At 37.1% G+C, this 23761-nt stretch overlaps 1 protein-coding gene across 1 annotated transcript in view; it reads right to left on the reverse strand.

The window, feature by feature from the left end:
* Window positions 1-23761, reverse strand: part of LOC122809665 (adhesion G-protein coupled receptor G5-like) — a 472088-nt gene that overhangs the window by 357828 nt on the left and 90499 nt on the right. The window contains exon 4 of the mRNA XM_044081327.1: window positions 6688-6871. Coding sequence (XP_043937262.1) covers window positions 6688-6871 — 184 coding nt within the window. The remainder of the gene's footprint in view (window positions 1-6687; window positions 6872-23761) is intronic.

The following is a 23761-nucleotide window of genomic DNA, read 5'->3' on the forward strand; positions in this document are numbered from 1 at the left end:
AAGGCTTTACATTTGTGCCCTGGCGACATAGTGACCAAACTAATGTGCTTATGGATTTGAAAGTATTTACTAGAAAACTAAACTTAAAAGTGCTATTTCAAAATTCTTTTTCTGAACAGATTTTGAACCCCATCACTATTTCTAACACCTGTAACCCCCCATTACACCCTATGGTATCACTATTTGAAAAAAATGTGTGAACTTGATATTCGGGGTTCAACATCTAAAGAATGTTTAAATAGAGAAGAGTTAAAAGAAAAGCAGCTTATTAATGAAATTGGTGGTTTCTTACAAAAAAATTAGAATTATGAAACCAGGTAAAGGGGGGGGGGGTGCTGTTATAATGAATATTAAGGATTATAACAAGAAGATGGCTTATATTTTAAATGGGAATACTTATGCAAAATCTTCCATTAATTAATTAAATGGGGCATATGTAAAAATTAAAAATGAATTATAAGATTTATTTATAGAAGGATCTATTTCAATAGATGAATTGAATTACCTTACAGTGATGCATCCGAAGCTTTCAGTAATTTTTGGGCTACCGAAGTTACACAAAAATATGATTCAACCACCTATGTGCCCAGTAGTAAATTCTAAAGGCAGTATTACACAACCTGTGGCTAAATATCTAGATAGTAAATTAAAATATCTTGTATATAGTGAAACTCATATCTGTAAAGATTCGTGGAGTTTTTTAAAAGCTTAATGAAATCCCTTTTAAGCATTCTTATATGTTTTTGACTATAGATATTAAAGATTTATATTCCACAATCCCCCATGAAATTGGATTGGAATGTTTTGGAGAATATATATATGCTAAGAAAATAAATCATTTTAAGGTGATACTATATTTACAGTTGATGGAGATGGTTTTAAAGAATAACTATATTTTATTTGAAAATGAAATATTTTTCCAACAAGAAGGTGTTGCCATGGGATCTGCCTGTGGTGGTACATATGCTAATGTAGTGGTAACCCATTGGGAGAGGAAATATTTCTTTCTTTCTATATTTTATTCTAATATTAAATATTACTCTTGCTTTTTAGATGATATTTTTATTTTATGGGATGGACCTTATGAGAAAATCAATGAATTTATGGTTTATATTGATTTGACAACACAGTTTTTTAAATGTATCCATAATGCTAATTTACAAGATACAGCATTTTTAGATATTTTATTAATGAAAGATTATGTAAATGACAAATTTATTTCAAAAATGTATAGGAAGGAGACATACTGCAACTCGTTATTACATTATACTAGTAGTCATCCACTCAAGCAAAAGAAAGCCATTGTGAAGGGCCAGCTTGTTCGTGCAGCACAAATGATATCCAACTTTGAAGATTTCCTCACTGAGTGTGACATTCTGAAAAATATGTTTGTAAAAAGAGGATATCCTGTAAGATTTGTTACTGAAGTAGTTTTAGAAGTAGTTAATAAGAGAGAAAGGATTGTTTTACTCCATTGTTAGCTGAATGTCCAATACAGCAGGACACCAGGTTCAGTTTTAATAATATGGAACAGGATACTACTAATATAAATTATAACATATCCTTTGTTACTACTTACACTGTTGATAGTTTTGAACTTAGAAATATTTTAAATAAAAATTGGACTATCTTTAAACAGGATAAGAGTTTGAGACAATATGTTGGTGAGGGACCCACAATGGTTTTTATGAGGGGTATGAACTTAAAAAATTATTTTGAAAGAACCCCTATTACGGTTAAATCTGACAGAGCCTGTATGGGAAAATGTGGGTCTTGTAATTTTTGTAAATATATTAAAGAAGGACATATTTATGAAATTAATAAATTTATGGTTAAATTGAGGAGTAAATATAATTGTAGTTCTGAGAGATTTATTTATTGTGCTATGTGCGAACAATGTAAAAGTTTCTATTTTGGTAAAACTGATAGGAAACTAAAGAATCGTATATATGAACATTTGTATGAAATAAGGAAACAGAAAGAAACAAATGCACTTTATAAGCACTTGGTTGAGAATGAGACACACTCCTTTAAATTTTTTGTCATTGATCATATTTCTATTGAAATAAGAGGAGGTGATTGGTCTATGTTATTAGAGAAAAGAGAATTATATTGGCAGTTATTTTTAGACGCTGCCAATTGGCCAGGACTTAATGAAAGTATCTCAATTAGTTCATTATTGAGATTAAAAACCTTGCTTAGATAACTATGGATATTATATTTATATATATATATATTATATTTATTATATTTATTATATACATATATATTTATATTTTTAGATTACACGTTTACTTTTTACCATACTATTATATTGTACTATATGAGTATTTTGCCTTTATATGATCTTAAGGGGTGTGGTTTTAAGAATTCTTGTTCATGTGACTATGTTTGAATCAGTTAAATACTGCTGAATTTTATATGTTATTTGTCTGATGAAGTTCTGTATTGGTGGGATGAAAGCGCTTCCCAGATGTTTGTTTTTTCATTAAATTGCTTACTATCACTTGGATCCAGTGTTTTTTCAGCGTTCAATATTGTAGCTGCTTGGCATTATGTGGATTCAGCACTTGCACTACTTTATAGGTTCATAGGCTGGTACTAGGCTGTCGGCCCTAGGGCCTTTGCAAGCCTAGCCATAACAATTCCCTTTATATTTCTTCCCACAATATTTACTTCTCTGGACCCCTGTCTAGCAGGAAAACTGACATGATCCCTGGCGTGAATTTCCTTTCTCCCATCCAATCATCAAGGTTCCTTTTGAAGAGGGCCAATGAGGCGCTCTGCTTGACATGTATGGGCAGTCTATTCCAGAGTATGGGGAGTCTCAGGGTCAGGAACCTATCCCTCCAGCATGTTTTCTTCATTGTGATGACAAGGTTTAGATCCCTGGAGCGTGTGGTTCTGAGGGATTGGGATTTATTAAGTGGTGCATGTCCAACAGCTCAGGGTTTGACATCGCCTTGTATGTTAAGCAGAGATCACCTCTGAGTAGACGATATGCCACAGAGTATAGCTGGAGTTTTTTTGGATGGTCAGCATATGGCATCTGCTTTAGGCCTGTGATCTTTTAGTGAGGAATTTCTGTGGCCTTTCCAGCTGTTGCAGATGTCTTGTGAGGTACATACCAAACAGGGCATTATACTCTATAATGGGTCTAATGAGGGATGAGTACAGTGGGACAATGACCTCCTTTTTTCTGGATGAAAAGCCCTTAGTGATGAGGTGTGCCACATAGAAGGATTTCCTGACTATTGTGGCGATGTGGTTATCGAAAGTGAGACCACTGTCCACCTGTGTCCCTAGGTCTCTCATCACACTTTCGATGTTTAGTGTTCTACCACCTATATGGTAATTCATGGGTACATGTTTTTTTCCAAAGGGGATAACTATACATTTCTTGGCATTAAGCTTGAGCCCATGGCACCAGGCATCTGTTTTTGTAAGGCCCTTTTGTAGAATGTCCACATCATTTGGGGATTCAATAATGGCTCCCAGTTTGCAGTCATCTGCAAACTTTGTTAGCCAGAGTCCCTTAGTGTTGGCCTGTACTTCAGAGAAGTAGATGCCAAACAAGAGTTGCCCCAGGACTGAACCCTGAGGTACTCCACTTGTCACTTGTCTGGAGCTGGATTTGGAGTTGGCTACTTTTATAGTCTGGGTTCTGTCAGTAAGCCATTTGGCAACCCATCGAGTGATGTAGGGATTTATGCCCAGTTTAGTAAGTTTATCTATTATTCCAAAGTGGGGGATGGTGTCGAAGGCCTTAGCAAGGTCCATATAGGCTGTGTGGACCACCTTACCCTCGTCCACAGCTCTGGAGACTGATTCGAAGAAGTCAATCAGATTCAGGAGACAAGATCGGCCCTTCACAAACCCAAATTGAGTGGGGTCCAGTGTTTGAAGGTTGCCGATGTCTTTGTTTATAAGTTCCATGATAATGCATTCCATGCCCTTGCAGATCAGGCTTGTCAGACTGATGGGACGGTAGTTCCTGGGATCCAAGGTGGATCCTCCCTTGTGGAGCAGGATAACTGTAGCTGTGCACCACTCAGTGGGCACAAAGCCTGAGTTGAGGCTATGATTAAACATGACCCTTAGGTGAGGTGCCAGTTCATTTTGTAGTTCATGTAGTACACAGCCTGGGATGTCATCTGGTCCCATGGATGCTGTATTCTTAGCTTTGGAGAGTGCAGTTTCTACCTGTGTGGCCGTGATTATCGGAATTTGGCAATCTTTTGGTATTGAGATGGGCCCTTTAGGGAGTGGGGGGGGGGTGAAGTTGGCACTAAATCGATCTGCCAGGATATTGGCAATATCCTTGGGATCAGTATATTTAATGCCATTCTGTTGTAGCTCAGAACAGATCTGAGCATTGCCATTTAGATTCTTGACATAACTATAGAATGCCTTGTGGTTGTCTTTGGAATATTTGGCAATTTTATTTTCGTAACTAGCTTTTGAGGATTTTATGAGGGATCTCAGCTTCTTACTGAGGCTGTTGAGGTAGATTTTTGTATCCTGGGATTTTCCTCTTTTTTGCAACAGTTTCCTCCTTCTGTTGTATAGTTTGTCTATAGCAGGGAACCACCAGATTGGCTTCCTTTTTTTTTGGAGAAGAGCATCTTGGTTCTATTTGGGATGGCACGATTCATGCACGAGTGGATGTGCTTGTACAGTGCCTTAGTGTAGGATTCTGCAGTCGAACTTCCAGATCCCGTCTGCGTGGGTGTTGTGAAGTTTGTCACTTCTGACTTCAGTAGCACAAAGTTGGCTTTGGAGAAGTTTTTTAAGGAGGTTTCCTTACTGGGGGGTGGGGGTGAGATGTGGATGTCAAAGGTGATTTGCTTATGGTCAGACCTGACCAATGAGGGGGTGACCACTGGTATGGAGCATCTATCTCCCATGTTGGTAATGACCAGGTCTAGGATATTGGAGCCCCTGGTGAGACAATGGATTAGTTGATCCAGGGCATTGGAATTTATGAATTCCAAGAACCGTTGGGAAAAGGAGTTGGTACCCGAGTAGTTTTTCCAATTAATAGCAGGGTAGTTGAAATCACCCAGTATTAGGGTGTTTGGTTGTATCTTAATATTTTCCAGTATGTTTAGAAAGGTGTAGTGAGAATCTTGGGGCATGGTGGGGGATCTGTAGCAAGCTATAATTTGGATTGCAGTCTTACCTAGTTTTAGTTGCACCTGGAGAATTTCAGATGCATTGTGTTGGGCAACTAGCCTGGAGGTGTGAATATCCTTGGTGAATATGGACACTCCTCCACCTTTAGTGTTTCGGTCTTGGTTTTGTGGCCAAAAAGTGTGGTAAGAATTGTAGCCTGGTATTGCAGGGGTGCTCTCTGGAGCCTTGAACCAGGTCTCACTTACTGCACAGATATCGATGTTCTCCATTTTTAGGAGTGCCTCGAGAGAGTGCATTTTGAGGTTTAGACTTCTAGCATTGAGTAGCATTACCTTCAGATTTTGCATGCTTGTATCTATTACGGTGGTGATTTTGTCCTTTGAACCTTGCCTAAAAAAGGCACTAAAGGGGTGGCAAGAGCTTTAGCCAGTAATCTGAATCCCAGGGGTGACAGGTGCAGATCATCTCTGGCAAAGCATCGTGGTTTGTCGATCATGTCTTCCCAGGCAGACAGATACTGGATCCCTTTTGAATGACACCAGAAGCTTAGCCAATTGTTGAAGTCAATCATTTTGTGCCTTTAGTGCCTTTGAATAGCCAGAAAATGTATAACTAGAAGATGGCACTCTAATGTAGCACGCACAATGGAGGAATTCCTATCATCACTGGGTGTACACATCTTGTGCTACTAACTTAATTTTGGGTTTGTAATACAAGCACTCTTACTTTCCCAGGAAGTTATGAACCATGTAAAACAGCATTCCACTCAAAAAATTAAATTCAAACAATATTACAATTATGAAAAAACTTGGCATTTTATCAAGATGGGTACTTATTTTCTAGAACTCATCTAGAAATAACAGCATGTTCAGACAAACTAATGACAGATTTTTTTCTTGTGGAGTGAAAAGCTAAAATGGCATAAGTTGCTCTCCATTTTAAGGTTACTCTGGAATCACATTCTGGGCTAACAGAAAATGTGAGTTCCACTCCTGAGACTTCTGAAATATTCTGTAAGTCAGATCAGAAGGGCAGACATCTGTCTGCTGCTTATTTCCACGGAGAAGTAATTTTCCTGCCACCGCTCTCTTATAACAATTGCCATTAATTTCTTTTACATGTATGTTGGATGCATTCGTATCCCAAATGATGAACACACTTTCTTCCCCAGTTAATTATGAAAACTGCATGATCACTCTATTCTGCAGTGGCCAAGACATTAATATCACACAATTTAAAACTTCTTTAATCTTTTTAAATGGTTATGTGACAATAAAACAACAGACGTGGAACTTTTTACACCATAAAGTAGGTTATCACTCAATTCCGGCACTCCCCCCCTCCCCCCTTTGAAAGTGCGCACTTGGGATGCCCCCTGCTTTACTAAACACTACATGTGATCAGTGGTTTTGGCACATATCATACCACCCAGATGACAGACATCACATGATAGCTGCCACTAAACATTCTGGTTGTTTTGGACTGAAACAGGCTCTAATTTGAAGAGAAAAATCAGAATTAGTATATAGGCGATGCTAATGATTTGCTTACTGTTGTAGAATTGATTATGAATCTGGTATCCCTGAAGTTCTGTGTTAGGAAGCTCCTGACATGTGACATGACATTCATTCCCTTTTTGGTCTTACAATGTTCAATGCTTTCATCGTATTCACCGTCGGTATCTTCTTTATCTTCAAATTCACCCATAAAGTCATCCTCCCAAAAACTGATGTACCTGTGAAGAAACCACTGTTTACTTAATGATTTGTACTCTTCTTATCAAGAGTAATCTAGTAGTTATTGAATGCAGCCGATATGTTTCATTCACCTACATTTAAATACATTGCTCAGGATTATTCATTAAAAATGTGAGAATCCATATCAAAAGCTCGCTGGTGGTGAAACAGTTATGTGTGATCTTACCTGATTATGCCATTTCATTCAATTCAGTGTGCATTAAATAGTCTGCATAAAAGTGTAAATATATACATTTTTTATCAAATGTAGGATGGAAAAAAATGTCTATTTCCTTGTCTAACTATGTCTTGCAAGCCAGGTGAGCTGATGTACAGTTCCTTTAACTTAAGAACTGTAATAACATACAAGGTAAAGCCTACTTTATTATATGCTGCAAGCTAGGAGTGGTAAAACATAACGTAATGCAAAAGAAGAAACAGAAACCACATGCTTATTTAAGGGGATATGTTAGTTAATGGATTTTATGTGACCGGTTTACTTTAATAACACCGATCACATTTTGGTCAACCCCGCTTCCGCGAATACCAAAGTGCGACTGTCCAAAACATCGAACACCACATTTCCGAACGATAAAATCTTGCCCCCTTTTTGACCCATGGTAGCACTGGTGTGGAGGTGTGTCACGGTCGGAAATATCAAAATTCGACATTTATTCGACATTTAAAAAGTTTTGCGGTTCTGGTTTCACAGAAACTGTTCGACGATGTGTCCGGTCGATCATATGTGATCGACAATATGAAGGTAAACCTGTGTGACCTGTGAAGTGAGAAAAGTACAGACTTCTGGGTGAACATAAGTGACTACACATAATTCCTACAGGACTAATGATAAACTTTCAAAAGGGCCAGATGTGTACTGAACTCCAAATGGTTACATAGTCTAATACAAGCATGCAGAAAGGTTTAATGTGATTATCCTCCTTATCTTTCTGCATTTCTATACTTGAAATTCTCAAACTGACTATGTTAAGTACACACGCAAACCCCATAAACTCATTTAAGAGTTTTCCACATGCTTAACTGAATAAGCAAAACCCAGTAGGTAAAAATGCTTCGGTGATACTGAGATAGGGAAAAATAGCCGATAAATCTAATAAGTACAAAACAAATTTATTGAGCCACAGAGCAAAAAAATCAAGCGCATTCGTCTCCTCAGTTAGGAACCTTTATCAAGATACAGCATGCCCAAGAAGCAACACCTTTATATCATAGAATTAAGGGTCAGAATGCACATAAAATAAATATACGATATGGAATATGACATATTAAATATGAAATATAAAATGCGTTCTGTGCGAAACATAACCTTGTTCACAAAACATGCTATAAAATTGATATATAAAATTCCATTTTAAAATCACATATAAAAACATATGTATGGTATACATAGTATAGTAACTATACATATAAAGGCTTTAAAAGAAAGCAATTAAGACTTTTTATATTTATTCATCATTCGTATTTATAGCATAGGCAAATGTAAAAAGTCTTAATTGCTTTCTTTTAAAGCCTTTATATGTATGGTTACTATACTATACATATGTTTTTATATATGATTTTAAAATGTAATTTTATATATCAATTTTATAGCATGTTTTGTGAACAAGGTTATGCTTCACACAGTATGCATTTCATATTTATTTTATGTGCATTCTGACCCTCATTTGTATACACACATATATATCATGTATTATATACATGCATTATATACATTAACTTTATGCATTTTAACCCTGGATTAAATGTAATATAATGGATATTTATGCATTTTTAATAGTTTTAATGTTTTAAATATGTATTGTTATCTGGTATAAATGCAAGATTGTTAATGTTTATTTAACATAATATAGCAGTATGAGCTTAATGCAAGCATATATTTTAAATGTGACTGTTTGGTTTAATACACCTTTAAATAATGTACTGCATGCATTTCAAACCCTAAACAGTAATGAATGTGATTGGTTTGCATTTCTTTGACTAATTAATTCTATGATATAAAGGTGTTGCTTTTTGGGCATGCTGTATCTTGATAAAGTTACCTAACTGAGAAGACGAAAGCGCTTGATTTTTACATCACAAAAACCTGGCATTTTAACAGAGATGTGTAAACTTTTTATATCCACTGTATGTCTTATAAATGTCAAAATAGCATCTTATTGGGGATCTGGAGAGAAACCAGACCCAGACTGACTGTGATCTCTGTGTGCTCTTAAGGGAATTTGTACTTTACTGTGTGTGTACTTGTTATCCTTCCCAATGTGCACGTCCCTCACTGGTGCTAGTGGTGAGGATTGAGGCTCCTTGATTACTGGGTCAGTGCACGGGCATCACATATTAACTTGTTGGCAGTGGTGGGATATCCACACCACATATTAATTGTTTGGTAGTGGTGGGATATCCACATCAAATATTAATTGTTTGATTGTGGTGAGTTAGCCACATCACATACTGATTGGAGTGTAGTGGTGTGGATAGTGAGTTCCTTTAGCTTGTGTTTTTGTACTCTAAATCAGCCATGCAGTGAATATTCAGAGTTCAGATCACAATTGTTTTACTTCTTTTCTTAGGTTAGTTAGTAATGGAGAACAGGCAAGCATGTCAGCAGAGGAGTATGGCAAGCTGACAAGGAGCCAGTTGGCTGAGATGTGCCAGGCTAAGGTCCTGGAGCATGGAAACCTGACTAAGGCAGACATGATTGTAGCTTTGGTCACAGCTGCATCAGAAAACACCAATCAGGAGGACGATCAGACTGGCCATGGAGATGTACAACACTCAGAGAATGGACAGCTCAACATTTCTGCAGAGGACTTAAAAATCCATCTGGAGCTAAAGAGACTTGAGTTGGAGAACAGGTGTTTGGAAATGGAAGTTGTGGAGAAGGAGAGTCAGAGGCAACATGAAAAGGAGATGCTGACTCTTCACCAGAGTCATGGAGGTAATAAGGAAGGGAGTACCTGGATCTCAGAAGCACAAAAGGTCAGTAAATGTCTTCCACAATTTACAGAGGGGGATAATTTTGATAATTTCATTCACATGTTTGAGAGGGTCTGTAAACAGTATGATGCTGACCAAAGGCTCTGGGTACAGTTCCTGACCATCTCATTCCATGGTAAAGCTGTAAATATACTTTCCAAATTATCTTACATTGACTGTTTTAACTATAATGCTGTAAATAATTGTCTGTTACAATTTTTTTAAGCTAACACCTGAAGCTTATAGGAAAAAGTTTTGTGAGCATAGACACAAGGCAGATGAAAGTGTGTGTGAATATGTTGCTGAACTGAGCACTTCTTTTCATAGGTGGGTGAGTGGATGTCAGGTCACCACTTTTGAAGGGCTTCAGACCTTTTGGTAAGGGGAACAAGCCCTTAGCACTTTGCCTGAGGACATGAAGATCTGATTAGCTGATACACAATGTGTTACTTCAGATGAGTTGGGGAAGAAGGGAGACCTATACCTAGTAAGCAGGGCATCCCTACACAGGAAAGGGACACCCAGTCCTGCTCATGAGTCTAAGGGAACTCATGGTGGGCAGCCCAGGACCCTGACTAACCTCAAACAATTTAGGCTAGCAACCAAAGATATCTTTAAAAAACACTGGTCCTGCCATTGTACTCACCCTTCCTGATTACTACCTACTTTTATAGTACAGCCAAACTAACCTACTAAAACGTATCATTAACTACTGCTTCCTATGCTTCCTATGCAACCACCAAAGCTTCTTCTATACTCTGCTCCCTGAAATTCATATGTAACCTTTTAAGTTTCCGCTACTCGGCACAAAAAACCTTATATTTACTCAACTCTCTTTTTAAACCAAAACATACAACTTATCCTACTTTTTTAATATTCTCCTTTTTGTTTATAGTACTGTTTTATCTGTCAACAATATACGTGTATGCAGCTTACATATTTTAACTACCAAAATTCTCTATTGCTATTTTTATTACATTGTATATATCTGTTTGTCTTTTCTCCCCGGGCCTCCACTGAAAAAGGGCAATAGCTCAGCCAGACACTCCCGGTCAACAAATGTAAAATAAATAAATAAATACATGTCCTTATCACCATTGACACTTCATGGTCAAAGGCCAGGTTGCTGCCCACATATATTTCCAGATCCCTAATCACTGGTGGAAAATGGTTCCAGAAGTTGAGTGCTTATTATGAAAAGGAGCAGCCATCAGATGTCCATAAATTCTCTTTGGGAACCCCCAACAATCTCATGGATGCAGAACCCAACAACCTAACAGCAAAATATGAAGATAACACTTTCAGAGAGAGGTGATACAGATTATATAGGACTAAATACATGAATGCTGGAACTTTAAAGGTGATATGAGGCAGAACAGGTAAACAGTGCAGTTTCCACAGGACAAGAGTTATATGGCAGTAACTAGAGCATTCCCATATACAGCCAGGTCATGTAATTTTGTATTGCCTGTAATTACTCAAGTTTTTATGTTAATGAGCCCAAGGTAAAGTGAGTTAAAATAAGCAAGATAAGAGGACACCACTGTATGTACAACCAAAGGAAAACCCTGAAGAACCACAACAGGTCCTGAGAAGAGGAAAAGCCCTGCATGACCACAGGAAGATCCAGGAAAAGGACAAGGCCTTGCAAAAACACAGGAAGATTCTAAGAGGGGTCAAGGCACTGCACACCATGGGAAGGCCTTGCGAAGGGACAAGACCTGTATAAACACATCAAGGCCCTGAGAAAGGGCAAGATCCTCCACAACCACATGGAAGTCCAGTAAAAGGACATGGTCTTGTAAAGCCATAAGAAGATCCAGAGAAGGTCAGAAAAATCCTGAGAAGTGAGAAGGCCCTGCACAACACTAGGAAGATCCTAATGATGAACAAGTACCTGTACAACCACTTGAAGACCCCGAGAAGGGACACAGCCCTGCACAACCACAGGAAGGTTCTGAGAAGGGATATGGCCCTGAATAACAGTGTTGAGGTCCTGAGAAGGATCAAGGCCCTGCACAACCATGACAAGGTTCCTAAGAAAGGATAAGGCAATGCACAACCATGTCAAGGTCCTAAGAAGGTACAAGGCCCTACACAAACACTGGAATGTCCTGAGAAGATAAAAGGGCCCTGCACAACTGCAGGCACATTCTGAAACAGGATAAGGCCCTGTACAGCCATAGGACAGTCCTTAGAAAGGTTAAGGTGTTTTTGATGTACGGATGTAAATAGAAATGACAACTGATGATACCCGGCTGTTAACTCAGTCTGGAATCAAAAAGCACTCCAAGATTTTTAACATTATCCACAAACTCCACATTATCACCCTCAAAATTAATAGACAATTTAAATCTAGACAGTCTGAGTTCTTTTAAATAGAGGACCAGACATAGTCAATGCTTTGGAGGTGCTGAGTTTCAAATGACTAGAGTTCATCTAATTGTGATGGCATCCCATGTCCTTAGAAGGGGAATCCCACCACAGACATCACTTGCATGGCAATGATTGCTGATACTGAAGGCCTTTCCCACAGTAAGCTCTCTTAGTAGAAGCATGTATATGGAGAACAACAAATAATTTAACAGAGTTTGTACTACACTTGCTAATGTATTGATCTGATCATAGTATAGTCAATAGATAAGTTTTTGCAGCACTAAATTTCTTCCTGCTGGTTCACTCATAGACCTCTCAAAAGCATTCAGGACAATTTCCTATCAGAAACTTCTTCTAGAACTATCCTCTCTTGGACTCAGTCAGGCATCCCTGTCCTGGTCCCATAGCTATCTATCAAATAGACAGCAAGCTGTCAAATAGCATAATTTCACCTTTCTTTACCTGTCAGTGTGTGAGTCCCACAAGGATCCATCCTGGGACCACACCTATTTAACATATTCATGGATCAACTCCACACTACAACTGACTTGCCACCATTGTACAATATGCAGATGACTCCACACTAATCTGCTCAGCACATTATCTCTGCAAACTTAAAAAAGTCACACAGTTATCATTTTCTGCTGTAGAATCCTCATTAATAAACTCAGCTTCTCCTCAATCCAATACTCTTTACTCCCCCAACATGTGCAGAACTAAAATAATCTTCTATAATCACTCAATCAATAAACCAAAATTGAAACAGTCCCATACATTAAACTACATGGTCTCCTAAATGATGACAAATTTAAATTTGACAAACATCTGCTTCAAGTAATTAAACAACCTCATATGAAGCTAGCCATATCTTACTGACACTACTAGCACAAAAAGAGCCTTAAAGGTTATAGACTGGACTATTGAGGATAAGGAAGGAGTTAAGTATTGTTACTATTATGCAAGAAGCACAGAATTTCCAGATAGAAGATATTCAAAAAGATTGAGAGAAATTTGAGAAAAGAAAAATACTTGCACAAGGAAAAACTGTCAAAAGCTTCACATGCATATGTGTGTTCATTAGTGCAACAGATCCATGAAAAACATTACATAGATGAAGAAACTTTGGGCCGCTTGGAAAAAGAAGTGATAGAGGAAGTGTGAAAATGCAAAGAACAAAACCTAGAGATTTCCGAAAAGTATAAAAAGAAACATGGACTTGGGAAGGAAAAAACTGACCTGATATGGTGTAATATTTATGCAAAGGAGAAAACCAATCTAGTGAATACAAAATAAAAGCAGCACCAAACATATTTGAAACGAAATACAGGCAAAGTCACCCAGATGTGGAAAATTTCAAAATACAGAAATAAGATCACAGAGGTGGAACAGAAGATTAATAAAGTAGAAGATAAACAAATAGAAAGTGAAGTTATGGAATACCTGTGAAGTGAAGGATTTAGTGTAGAAAGTTAGTTTATATCATAACATGATGGAAGAATGAGCCCTCATATTAAGGACAAGCAGCACCAACGATATTTGAAGAAAAATACAGGTAAAGTCATCCAGATACAGAACATTTCACAACAATAAATAAGAAAACAAATGAGGAAAGAAGAAAAGATGATTAGTAATGGAGAAGTTAACAAAAGAAACTGAAGTTATGAATTACCTGCGAAGTGAAGGATTTAGTGCAGAAAATCCAACTCCGGTAATGTCACAGCATGATAGAACACTGAGTCCCCAAATTAGGGACAAACAGGTGGAATGGTAAAATTTGATCACTTGTCACATGATGATACTCTGTAGTCTTTAGTAGGAAGCCATTACAAAAGTTTAGCTGGAGTTGCACAGCAAGGGAAGGGGCAGAAAACAGTGGCAACTCTGATGTAGTCAATGTTGTGGAGTGATAGGCCAGTGAGTTCCCATATGAAAGAGTAATGGATGATGCAGGATACAGCTGAAGACAATATGTCACAGGGAGATATTCTGGAACTTTCTGTAGAATGCCCACAGGAAACAGAGAGCAAAGAATGTGCCTTCACTTTAGAAGAAAATGATATATGTGAAGAGTTGTTTGATGTAATAGAGATGGATAGACATAGTAAGATTAATGAAAATAATAGATTACAGAAAGTAGATATGACTCAAAATATTAGGAGTCTGATAAAACAGACAAAATCAGGACTATTAATATAAATTCACATGAACTAGAAATAAATAGGCTATATTACTGTGCAGCTAAATTAATAACAGACAAAGTCTAACCACAAAAATGCAGTGTAATAAGGAAAAGGCAGGGTAGAAATAAAATACCATCACGAATGCATCGAATAAAGAAAACTATAAAGAAATTAAGAAATAAGTGTCACTGTTAAGAACATAGACGAGGAAACAGATCAACAGAAATACTTAGAAAGATAGAAATTATAAAAGCAACATGCAATATTGGAACAGCCCAAGATCTATCATATCATAGCTATTGTAAATAATAAACCACAGGGTTATCAACACAAGCAGAAAAACTTAGAAGATATGTGGATAAATATAAAGGGAACATTCAAAATATGCAGTTCATTAATGGCCCAAAAACAGTTTTACTGAGAACTGGGAAATAAAGCAAAAGGAATAGAAACACCACCAAAAGGAAGAAATAGACACATTTTGGAGAAATATCTATGAGGACCTTGTGTAAAAAGTAAAATTACAGCATATGAATTTGAATATGAATATGAATATGGAGAATAGGAACTGTTATGCTTGATTGCTGTTTATTGATCATAATTTGGCCTTCAATATGGTGATACCAATGAAGCTCATTAATAAGCTGTCCATACTGGGTGTGCTACCGATTCTTTGCAATTGGGTTTGGATTTTTTAACAGGCAGACCACAGTCAGTCAGGCTGGTAAATAACATCTCTAAAACAATAATAATAAATACAGGAACTCCTCAAGGCTGTGTGCTGAGTCCAATGCTTTACACCCTCTTCACTTATGATTGTGTTGCTTCTCAACATGACACCAATATTGTCAAATTTGTTGATGATACAACAGTCATTGGTCTGATCTCCAGGGGTTATGAGTCAGCATATAGAAGGAAAGTGGAGAACCTTGTGAAGTGGTGTGGGAACAGTAATCTCTCTCTTAATACCAGCAAAATGAAAGAGATGATCATTGATGCATGGAGGAATAGAGGCAGCATGTACCATTATATATTGGTGAATCTAGGGTGGAAAGAGTGGCTACATTCAAATTCCTCAATATTAACATCTCTGAGGACCTTACCTGGACTTATCAGAGACCTGGTAGGGAAAAGATGGCAGCGACTGTATTTTCTGAGAAGGCTAAGGAAGTTTGGCATTCCCAACACCATCCTCAGCAACTTCTACAGATGTGCAATTGAGAGCATTCTCTCCCATCTATTACAGTATGGTTCAAGAATAGTACAATATGGGATCACAAGGCTATGCAGTGAGTAATAAAAACTGTGCAAAACTTCATTGGAGTAACACTCCCTGCACTGAAGGACATTTACACCAAAAGAGTTTTTAGGAGGTCCCAAAACATTATCATGAACACTACCCACCCACAACACAAACTGTTTTTGCTGCTACCATCAGGGAGGTGTAAGAACATGGCAGCCAGAACAACCAAGATGAAAGATAGTTTTATACCTCAAGCTAACTCATATACTACCTCTCCCTCCAGAATTGTAGGTTGGTTCACATTTGGAGGGAAATTAACTTCTTTGGCACAAATGTGCTGTTTTGCACAGTTTTATATATATATTTACTGATATTGGTATTTATATTATTGTCTATTTGTTGTCTTAGATTACTTCTTGCTAATTGTTGTCGTTTTCTATATGTTGCCAGCGTACTTGCAAAATAAGAATTTCATTGTACTTTGTGATGCTGTCTCTAGTACATATCTCAATAAAGTTGACTTGAATTGAATTGAATTGAATTAAAATGGGGTGAAGTAAAGGCCAGTGAAATTGAAACAATTAAGAAAAGCTCTTAACTGGAAAACCCCAGGCCAATATGCAGTACCTAACTTCTAGCTAAAAGTATTCACATCTTTATGTGAAGATTTAGCCCTGAGTAAAAACTGCTTACCTGCACACCCCAAACAGACACCAACCTGGTTAACAACAGGAAGAATGATACTCCTTAAGAGTGAACCTGTAAGCCACCCTAAAATCTGTAGACCAATAACTTGCCTTCCAATAATGTACAGACTATCTACTGGAACTGATGCCAGCAGAATTTATAATCATTTAGAAGAAAACTCAATCATGGCAATAGGACAAAGTGGTAACAAAAGAAAGTCATATGGAATAAAGGAATATTTGTTGCTAAACAGTCATAATGCAGAACTGTAAAAAAGGGAAGAATCTAAGTATGGCATGGATAGATTGCAAAAAAGCATCTGACAGCGCCCCACATGCATGGATAAAGGAGTGATTACAGATGTACAAGATACATTCTGCATTGATCAATTACATTGCAGTGACCATGAGACAGTGGCAAACCACTTTGTAGTTAAACCATGACAAAGGGTAAATTATTATTTTAGGGATAAAAATTCAAAGAGGGATATTCCAGGGTGAGGCTTTGTCACTGCTGTTGTTTTGTCTTGCTTTAACCCATTAAGCTGTTTAACAGATTAGGTCTTGGTTATAATCTGGATCCCAGAAAACAAACCTGCCTAAAGATTGCTCATCTACTTTTTGTGTATGACTTAAAATTATACAGTTCATCAGATGAGGAGTTGAAAGCACAACTGCAAATGGTTAAAACTTTCTCAGATGATAAAAGAATGGCATTTGGTCTTGACAAATGTGCAAAAGCAACATTTAAAACAGGAAAATTGCATTATCAATAAAATATCAGTCAAGGACAGGAGTGTGATACAAAGGAACTTGAGCAGGAAAGAGTGCATAAATATTTGGGAACTGATGAAGGAGTCACAATAAAACATGAACAGATTTGAATAAAACTTAGTAAGGAACACTACAGCAGACTAAAACTAATACTGAAAACAGCCCTGACATCTGGGAATGAAGTCCAAGCTATAATCCACTTTGCTCTCCCTTTTTTAACTTATAGTTTTGGTGTAATTGACTGGCACTAAAATGCATTGGATCAGTTGGACAGAAAAACAAGAAAAATGTTTCACAGTTGTCAACTGATGCATAAAAATTAGTGTACACCAAGATTATATATCCGTTACTCTGGAGGAGGCATGGGCCTCCTCAAAATTGATTAAATGTATAGATCTGCAGTTGTGGGACTGCATACATATCTGCTGACCTCATCAGATCCAAAGGTAGTGAAGGTTTTAAAACATGAGGAGAGGAAGTCTAAGATGATCTCTCTGCTTAGTGTAGCAGAAGCATTCAGGTGGCAAGTGGGAATGGAAATCAAACCAGAAATAGAAAAAAAAATCAAACAGCAACTGAACGTGCCAAAAAAACAAAAGAAAGAAAGTGGTTCCTTTGTCGGTCTCAGAGGTTTGTTTCTACAAAAGTAAGGAGAAGGATCAGATGAGAAGGAGACAAATGAAAAAAGCCATAAATATACTGGCAAGTATAGAGATCTCCTAGGGCAATCTCATTTTGATCAGGATTTGATGCAAGAATGGTTAAGGAGAGGTGAGTTGTAAACAAAGGATGAAATGTTGATAATGGCAGCCCAGGATGGTGGACTATGTACGAGCTGGTTTACAAAGTCCATTGAACATGTGGGAGAAACAACCGTAGGTTCTATTAAAAAAAAATAATTGGAAATAGTTGCACAGCTTGTTGCTGGGTGTGATTACATTCATGGCAAAGGGCCTCTACACTAAAAGGTGCAATAATGTGACAAACAGTTACTCTGAGATTGTGCAAACACTACAGTATAGAAGTATCTGAGGAGTATTGGAAACATGAACCACAAAGTATTATAGAGAATGATGAAGTGTACATTATGTGGGATCACCCATTATCAACACTTAATAAAATAGATGCATGAAAACCAGATAGAGTAATCCATGAAGAAAAGACAAAAGTAACATTGATCATGGAAATTGCTACACCTAGAGATTACAGTGTTTCATGTACAGAAAGCGACAAAGCCATAAAATGTCAGGACTTGAGGGTAAAAATGAGTGCAATGTGGAAGAATGATGCTCTGTTCCCATAATAGTAGTATGGGCAATGGGTCTTATAAAAGGCATCTACAGTTGTATTTAGATATGCTACCAATACTTGTAACTCCATATGAATTGCAAATGTCATTGCTGGGGACATTGCAGGTGCTGTGAACAGCACTTCTGGCTAACATCAATGGACTGAAATAATACTCATTTCATGAACTTTAATCACACCCTGACTTAGGAATGGGGTCCATCCCACCGTAGTGTTAGAAACCCAAAAAACATGGAAACTTAGACAGAATCACTACTAGACAATCCATAGCTAGAGCTTATTTATTCCCATCTCTCCTGTATACTTCATCAGTTTTTACAAACCTGAGTAACACAGATAAGCTTAAGCTAGAAACATTACAATAAAATAAGCAAATCTGTCACTAATACATCTAACAAAAACTGTTACTGCACTGCCTTAAATTAATTAAACTGGCTGGAGCTACCTAATTATTTAACATATTCCTTAACTGGTCACTGCTTATAAACTCATTCCTATGCTATTGGTTCATAGGTAAATACTAGGCTATCAGTCTGTAGACTATTACAAGCCTAGCCAATAGCTAGTAGTTAGAAGCAAACCCTGCCCTTCTCTCCACAACATACTACAGTACTATTCCTGTACCAGATACCTGAGCTCTAATAACAAATCCCTCTTGATTAGAACCAAATCTAAGAACAAGGCAGAAAACTATATTCTTGCTAAGTCTCTAAACTAGGGAACTTCATCCCTCTCACACTCAAACTAACAAATGAATAACTGTCAAAATCCAACCTAAAAAAGCACCTTAACATAACTGGCTAGACCTACCCAAATTCATACATACAGTAGCTATAGCAGTTTCCATATCATCTGATATGACTTTTAATACACTTCTCTTTCTCATCCTCACACTGCTTGCCTCCTCTTTCCATCTCTCTTCTCTTCCTCAGCAAATCACACCATAAGGATACCAATCTTTCATTTCACTCAAACCTCTCCAACTACCATTATAGCTTTATCTATATCTAGTTAACTGCTGTCACTCTACTAACCTCAACTTTATATCCATTTCATTTTTCTCTCAAACACAAGTAAGTATGTATTCTTACTGCCTGTACTACATGTAATCTAATGCAGAAAGTTTGCTGCATATGGACATAGTGGTATATGTAATGCTGCCTCTGAAATTCTAGTACTTATAGCATATTAGATACAATGTGGGAATTATTCAAATGTGTAATATTGCTTGCTTCTTGGCTCTATCTACTACTTATAACATTGTTACTGAAATTTCAATGTCTGTAATATATGTTTAAAATAATGCTGAGCTTCTCTTCATACGCCTCTGTTGAAAACGTGTCTTGCCCAGCCAGGCTATCCTGGTGAACAAAACAGAACAGAGCTATGTGAGGGTTGTGACACAGACAGGCAGGCCATGTATTTGAAAATATCTGTGCATATTGGAAGGACATGAGTAAATGTTTTTTCATACCAGAAAACTATGGGTGATGAGTTGATAAAATATGTAGCAATGCAAAGAATATGTAGAATTTATAAACGAGATGATGATACAGTTGCAGAAGCCATAAATTAAGGACCACGAGCTACTATTTTGGAAAGATTGTTTAGGTTTAAGAATGTATTATGCCACTAATATGGAGTAACAGCTAACCTTGAAAGATATACTAGTACAGGAAGAATGGTAGATGGAGATGTAAGAAACACTGATGCAAAAGAGAAGACTTAAAATGGTAGATGGTAGATGGTGTGCGCAATATATCACAACAAGGAAAAGAAAAACATTGCACTTGAAAAAAGGAACTTGTTACAGAGAAACATGAAAGTAAGCTGGCAGGTTGATTTAAAAGAACAAAATGTACTATCCTGGGAACACATCAAGAAGTTTTCTCAATATATGCTGCAGAAACCAAGAGGAGGGAATACTTTGTGAAAGTTACAGATTATACTGCAACAAAACTAGTATAGTGAAACAGATTAAATTAAAACATTGGACACTTACCTCCAGTTCATGTTTCAAAACAAAGAAATGGAGGCACTGGGGAAGAAGGGTAGGAAGGCAGCAGGATGGAAGATAAAGACAGATTGTTTATAGATATTAGTGTTATGCTGGAAGCTGAGAAACATGTTGTGAAGATAGTGTAGAGAGAGAGAGAGAGAGAGAGAGAGACAGTACTGGATAAGGACAGAGAAGGGTTTGGTGATCACAAAACTCTATAATATCAGGGAAAATGATATTTCAGAAATATTAAATGACTTGTTAAACTTATAGAAGTGGTTAGCGTAGAAATGTATTACTGGTTTATTTATTTGTCTTTGTTTACTGGGAAAGTCCTACTGGGTAATATCCATTTTCAGTGGAGGCCCGGGGAGAAAAGCTCCATTTGTTTATATTGCATTATACTTAATTCCAGTTAAACACAGATAGTCACACTTCTATTTACATTTATACACATAAAGTAATGACATTTACGAAGGTAGAAGTTACTAAAGAGAAAGCCCACTTGCAACTTAGTGAATTGCACAGGCAACAGTTATGTATAAAAATAGTTTTGTCATCTCAGGGAGAGGTTGAGAGTATTCCATTTAAGAAGGTTATTTGGAGAGTGCTGCTTGGTGAGCATAAAGTCTTAACCTGGTGATGAGCATGTGCAGGACCAGGATTGGTTAAGATGTTGTTTAAGCAGTGGTTTAAAACTATTGAGTTTGTCAGAGAGTTTTATTTGCATGGGGATACTATTCAAGAGTTTAGCAATGTATGCAACATTATTTGACTTATTTGTGAGTAGTAAGAATTTGCTACTTGAATGGAGGTCCCTTGCTTGAGAGTAGGGCAGTAATAAGTTCTGTAGTGCAGGTCATTATTTTGGATGATGAATGAGTTTGTGTGCTGTAGTTAGTTGTGAATATGTTATGCAGATGTGCTATTCAAGCCGGATTAATTGCTTTAAGCTATGACAATGGTGAGTCCTATGAGGCAGACTGGTGGCAAATTTAGCTATTTTATTGTGGCAGGAGGCAAGTTTCTTTCTTTGGGTATTGTATAAGTTTGTTAGGATAGGAGCAGTATATAAGAGAATTGGCAGTAAGAAGGTGGTGGCTAGAGTTTTTCTTACAGTACCTGTGAGGAATCCATTGATCCTATAAAGGGTGCCTAGTTTGTGGTGTGTAGATTTAATGGCGCACAGTATATGGTGGTCATATTTGAGATTGTCATCTATTATAACACCAAGGAGTTTACAGTAATTTACAGTTTCAGTGATACTATTATTTGCTGACTTTATGGTAAAAAGATTGCTTTTGATGTTGGCAACTTTTTGGAGTAATAAGTATTAATGTAGTCTTCTTGGGTTGAGTAAGGAGGTATGATTCTTTGAGCCTCGTTTCTAAAGACGGGAAAGATTTTTCAGTAATGTCTTAGACCTTATTTATTGTTCAGGCTGCAGATATTAATGTTGAGTTGTCTGCATACTGAACTAAAGTAACATGAGTGAAGGTGGGGAGGTTAAAGGTTATTAATAAATAGAATAAATAGGTGAGGACCCAGGATAGAGCCCTGCGGGACACCTTAATAAGTGGTTGAAAGGATAAGTAGGTTTGTTGCCATTTAACAGCTAGTTACCTTTCCATATAAGTATCCATAACAAAGGGTATTGTGAAAGTACTATTGAGGACAGTTAAATAAGCAGTTGCTGATGTGAGACAGTATCAAATGTCTTTGACAAGTCTAACAACATGGTAGACACAAGTAGACCAATATTTCTGTGTTCATTGGTTTATTATTGTGGTAAAATGTAGTGGTGCAGTAGTGGTGCTGTGCTAGGGCCTAAAGCCATGTTGTGTTTCTGACAGCAGGTTATTTGAGGTTAGGTATTGCATCAGCTGCATATGGATGCATTTCTCTAATATTTGGAGAAGGGGAGAGAATAGCTATCAGTCTGTAGTTAGTAAACTCTATAGATGTGCCTCCTTTGTGCAGTGGTATGATGTAGGATTTTTTCCACAGTGATGGGATGTATCTTCCTGCTTTGGACCTATTAATTAGTAGGAACACAGGGAAAGCTATGACTTATATGGCCATTTTTAGGGAGTCTGATGGTAGTTGGTCTACAGCTATGTAAGCAGTTTTTAGTTTAAGGAGCAATTTCATTATGAACGAGGTGGGTACTAGACAAAAACTGAAGATCTGTGGGTAGTTTTGGTTGGACAGGATTATAGAGAGGGACCAGATGTATTAGTGTCTAAGAGAGATAATACTGATTGTATAAAACGGGAATTAAACTGTGTGGGGATAGAGTCTGTTATATTGCCTGTTTTGGAGAAGGAATAGTGGTCTTCCCAAGGTGGAGTAGTTTATTAGAGATGATCAAAAAAGTTTTGTGTTGCTTTTATGTAGGTTGGTATGGTATGTTTGCTTGTCCTGTTTGACATGAAGTTTTGCAAAGTTTCTAATATGTCTAAATTGCTGTAAAGCATTTTGAGTTCTATTTTTATACCAGTTTTTCCAGGCTTTATCTTTTTATCATAGGTTCATAGGTGTATACTAGGCTAATGGCCCTGGGGCCTTTACAAGTCTAGTCATAGAATTACCCTGGCATCATGCCACCCGAGTTTTTTTCTTTCTTTTGTTAGCCATGGTGCAGGGTTTGACTTCACTTTCTTATTACATACAGGCACTAGATTATTTAAGGTCTGCAAGAACAAGTTATTAAAGTGTTCTACAGAAGTGTCTAGTGATATTGTTCTATGTCCATTCCGGTTATATTGTTTTAGTATTTCATTGAAAATATCTTTGCTGAAATTGGTTGTATTTCACATTTTATCATAGATAATATGTCTATCTAGGTTAGTTTGTAACATTTGTTTGTAAGGATCGTGTCTAATGTTGAGTGTCTCCCTGAGGTTTTATTGATTCTGTTGGGTGTGGTTATTAATTGTTTGAAGTTGTACAGGTTTATGGATTCAGTGGAGTAGTGGAATTTGAGTTACCAGTCTATATTTAAGTCTCCAAGTATTACAGTTTCATGGTTAATTTCTTGGGATATCCACTACAGGATGTTTTCAGCAGTATCAATGTTGTTCCCTAGTGGTATGTAAATTGCTATTAAACATTTAGTTTTCTTATTGTTGAGTTTTAGGAATGTTATTAGAAGTTCAGCATTAAGTTTGCTGTTTTGGATCATGTATTGGATATAGTACAAGATGAGATGCTGAAGATGACTGAAATTGGAAGAATACTGTTGGCAGATAAAGTTGAATGCTGTGTAAGTCCAGGTATTAATGATCATGAAAATTTTAAAGTTGTTTACAAAGGAAAGGGTTAATGCA

This window comes from Protopterus annectens, chromosome 8.part0 (assembly GCF_019279795.1).
Source record: "Protopterus annectens isolate FY-2018-M chromosome 8.part0, PAN1.0, whole genome shotgun sequence".
Classification (NCBI taxonomy): domain Eukaryota; kingdom Metazoa; phylum Chordata; order Ceratodontiformes; family Protopteridae; genus Protopterus; species Protopterus annectens.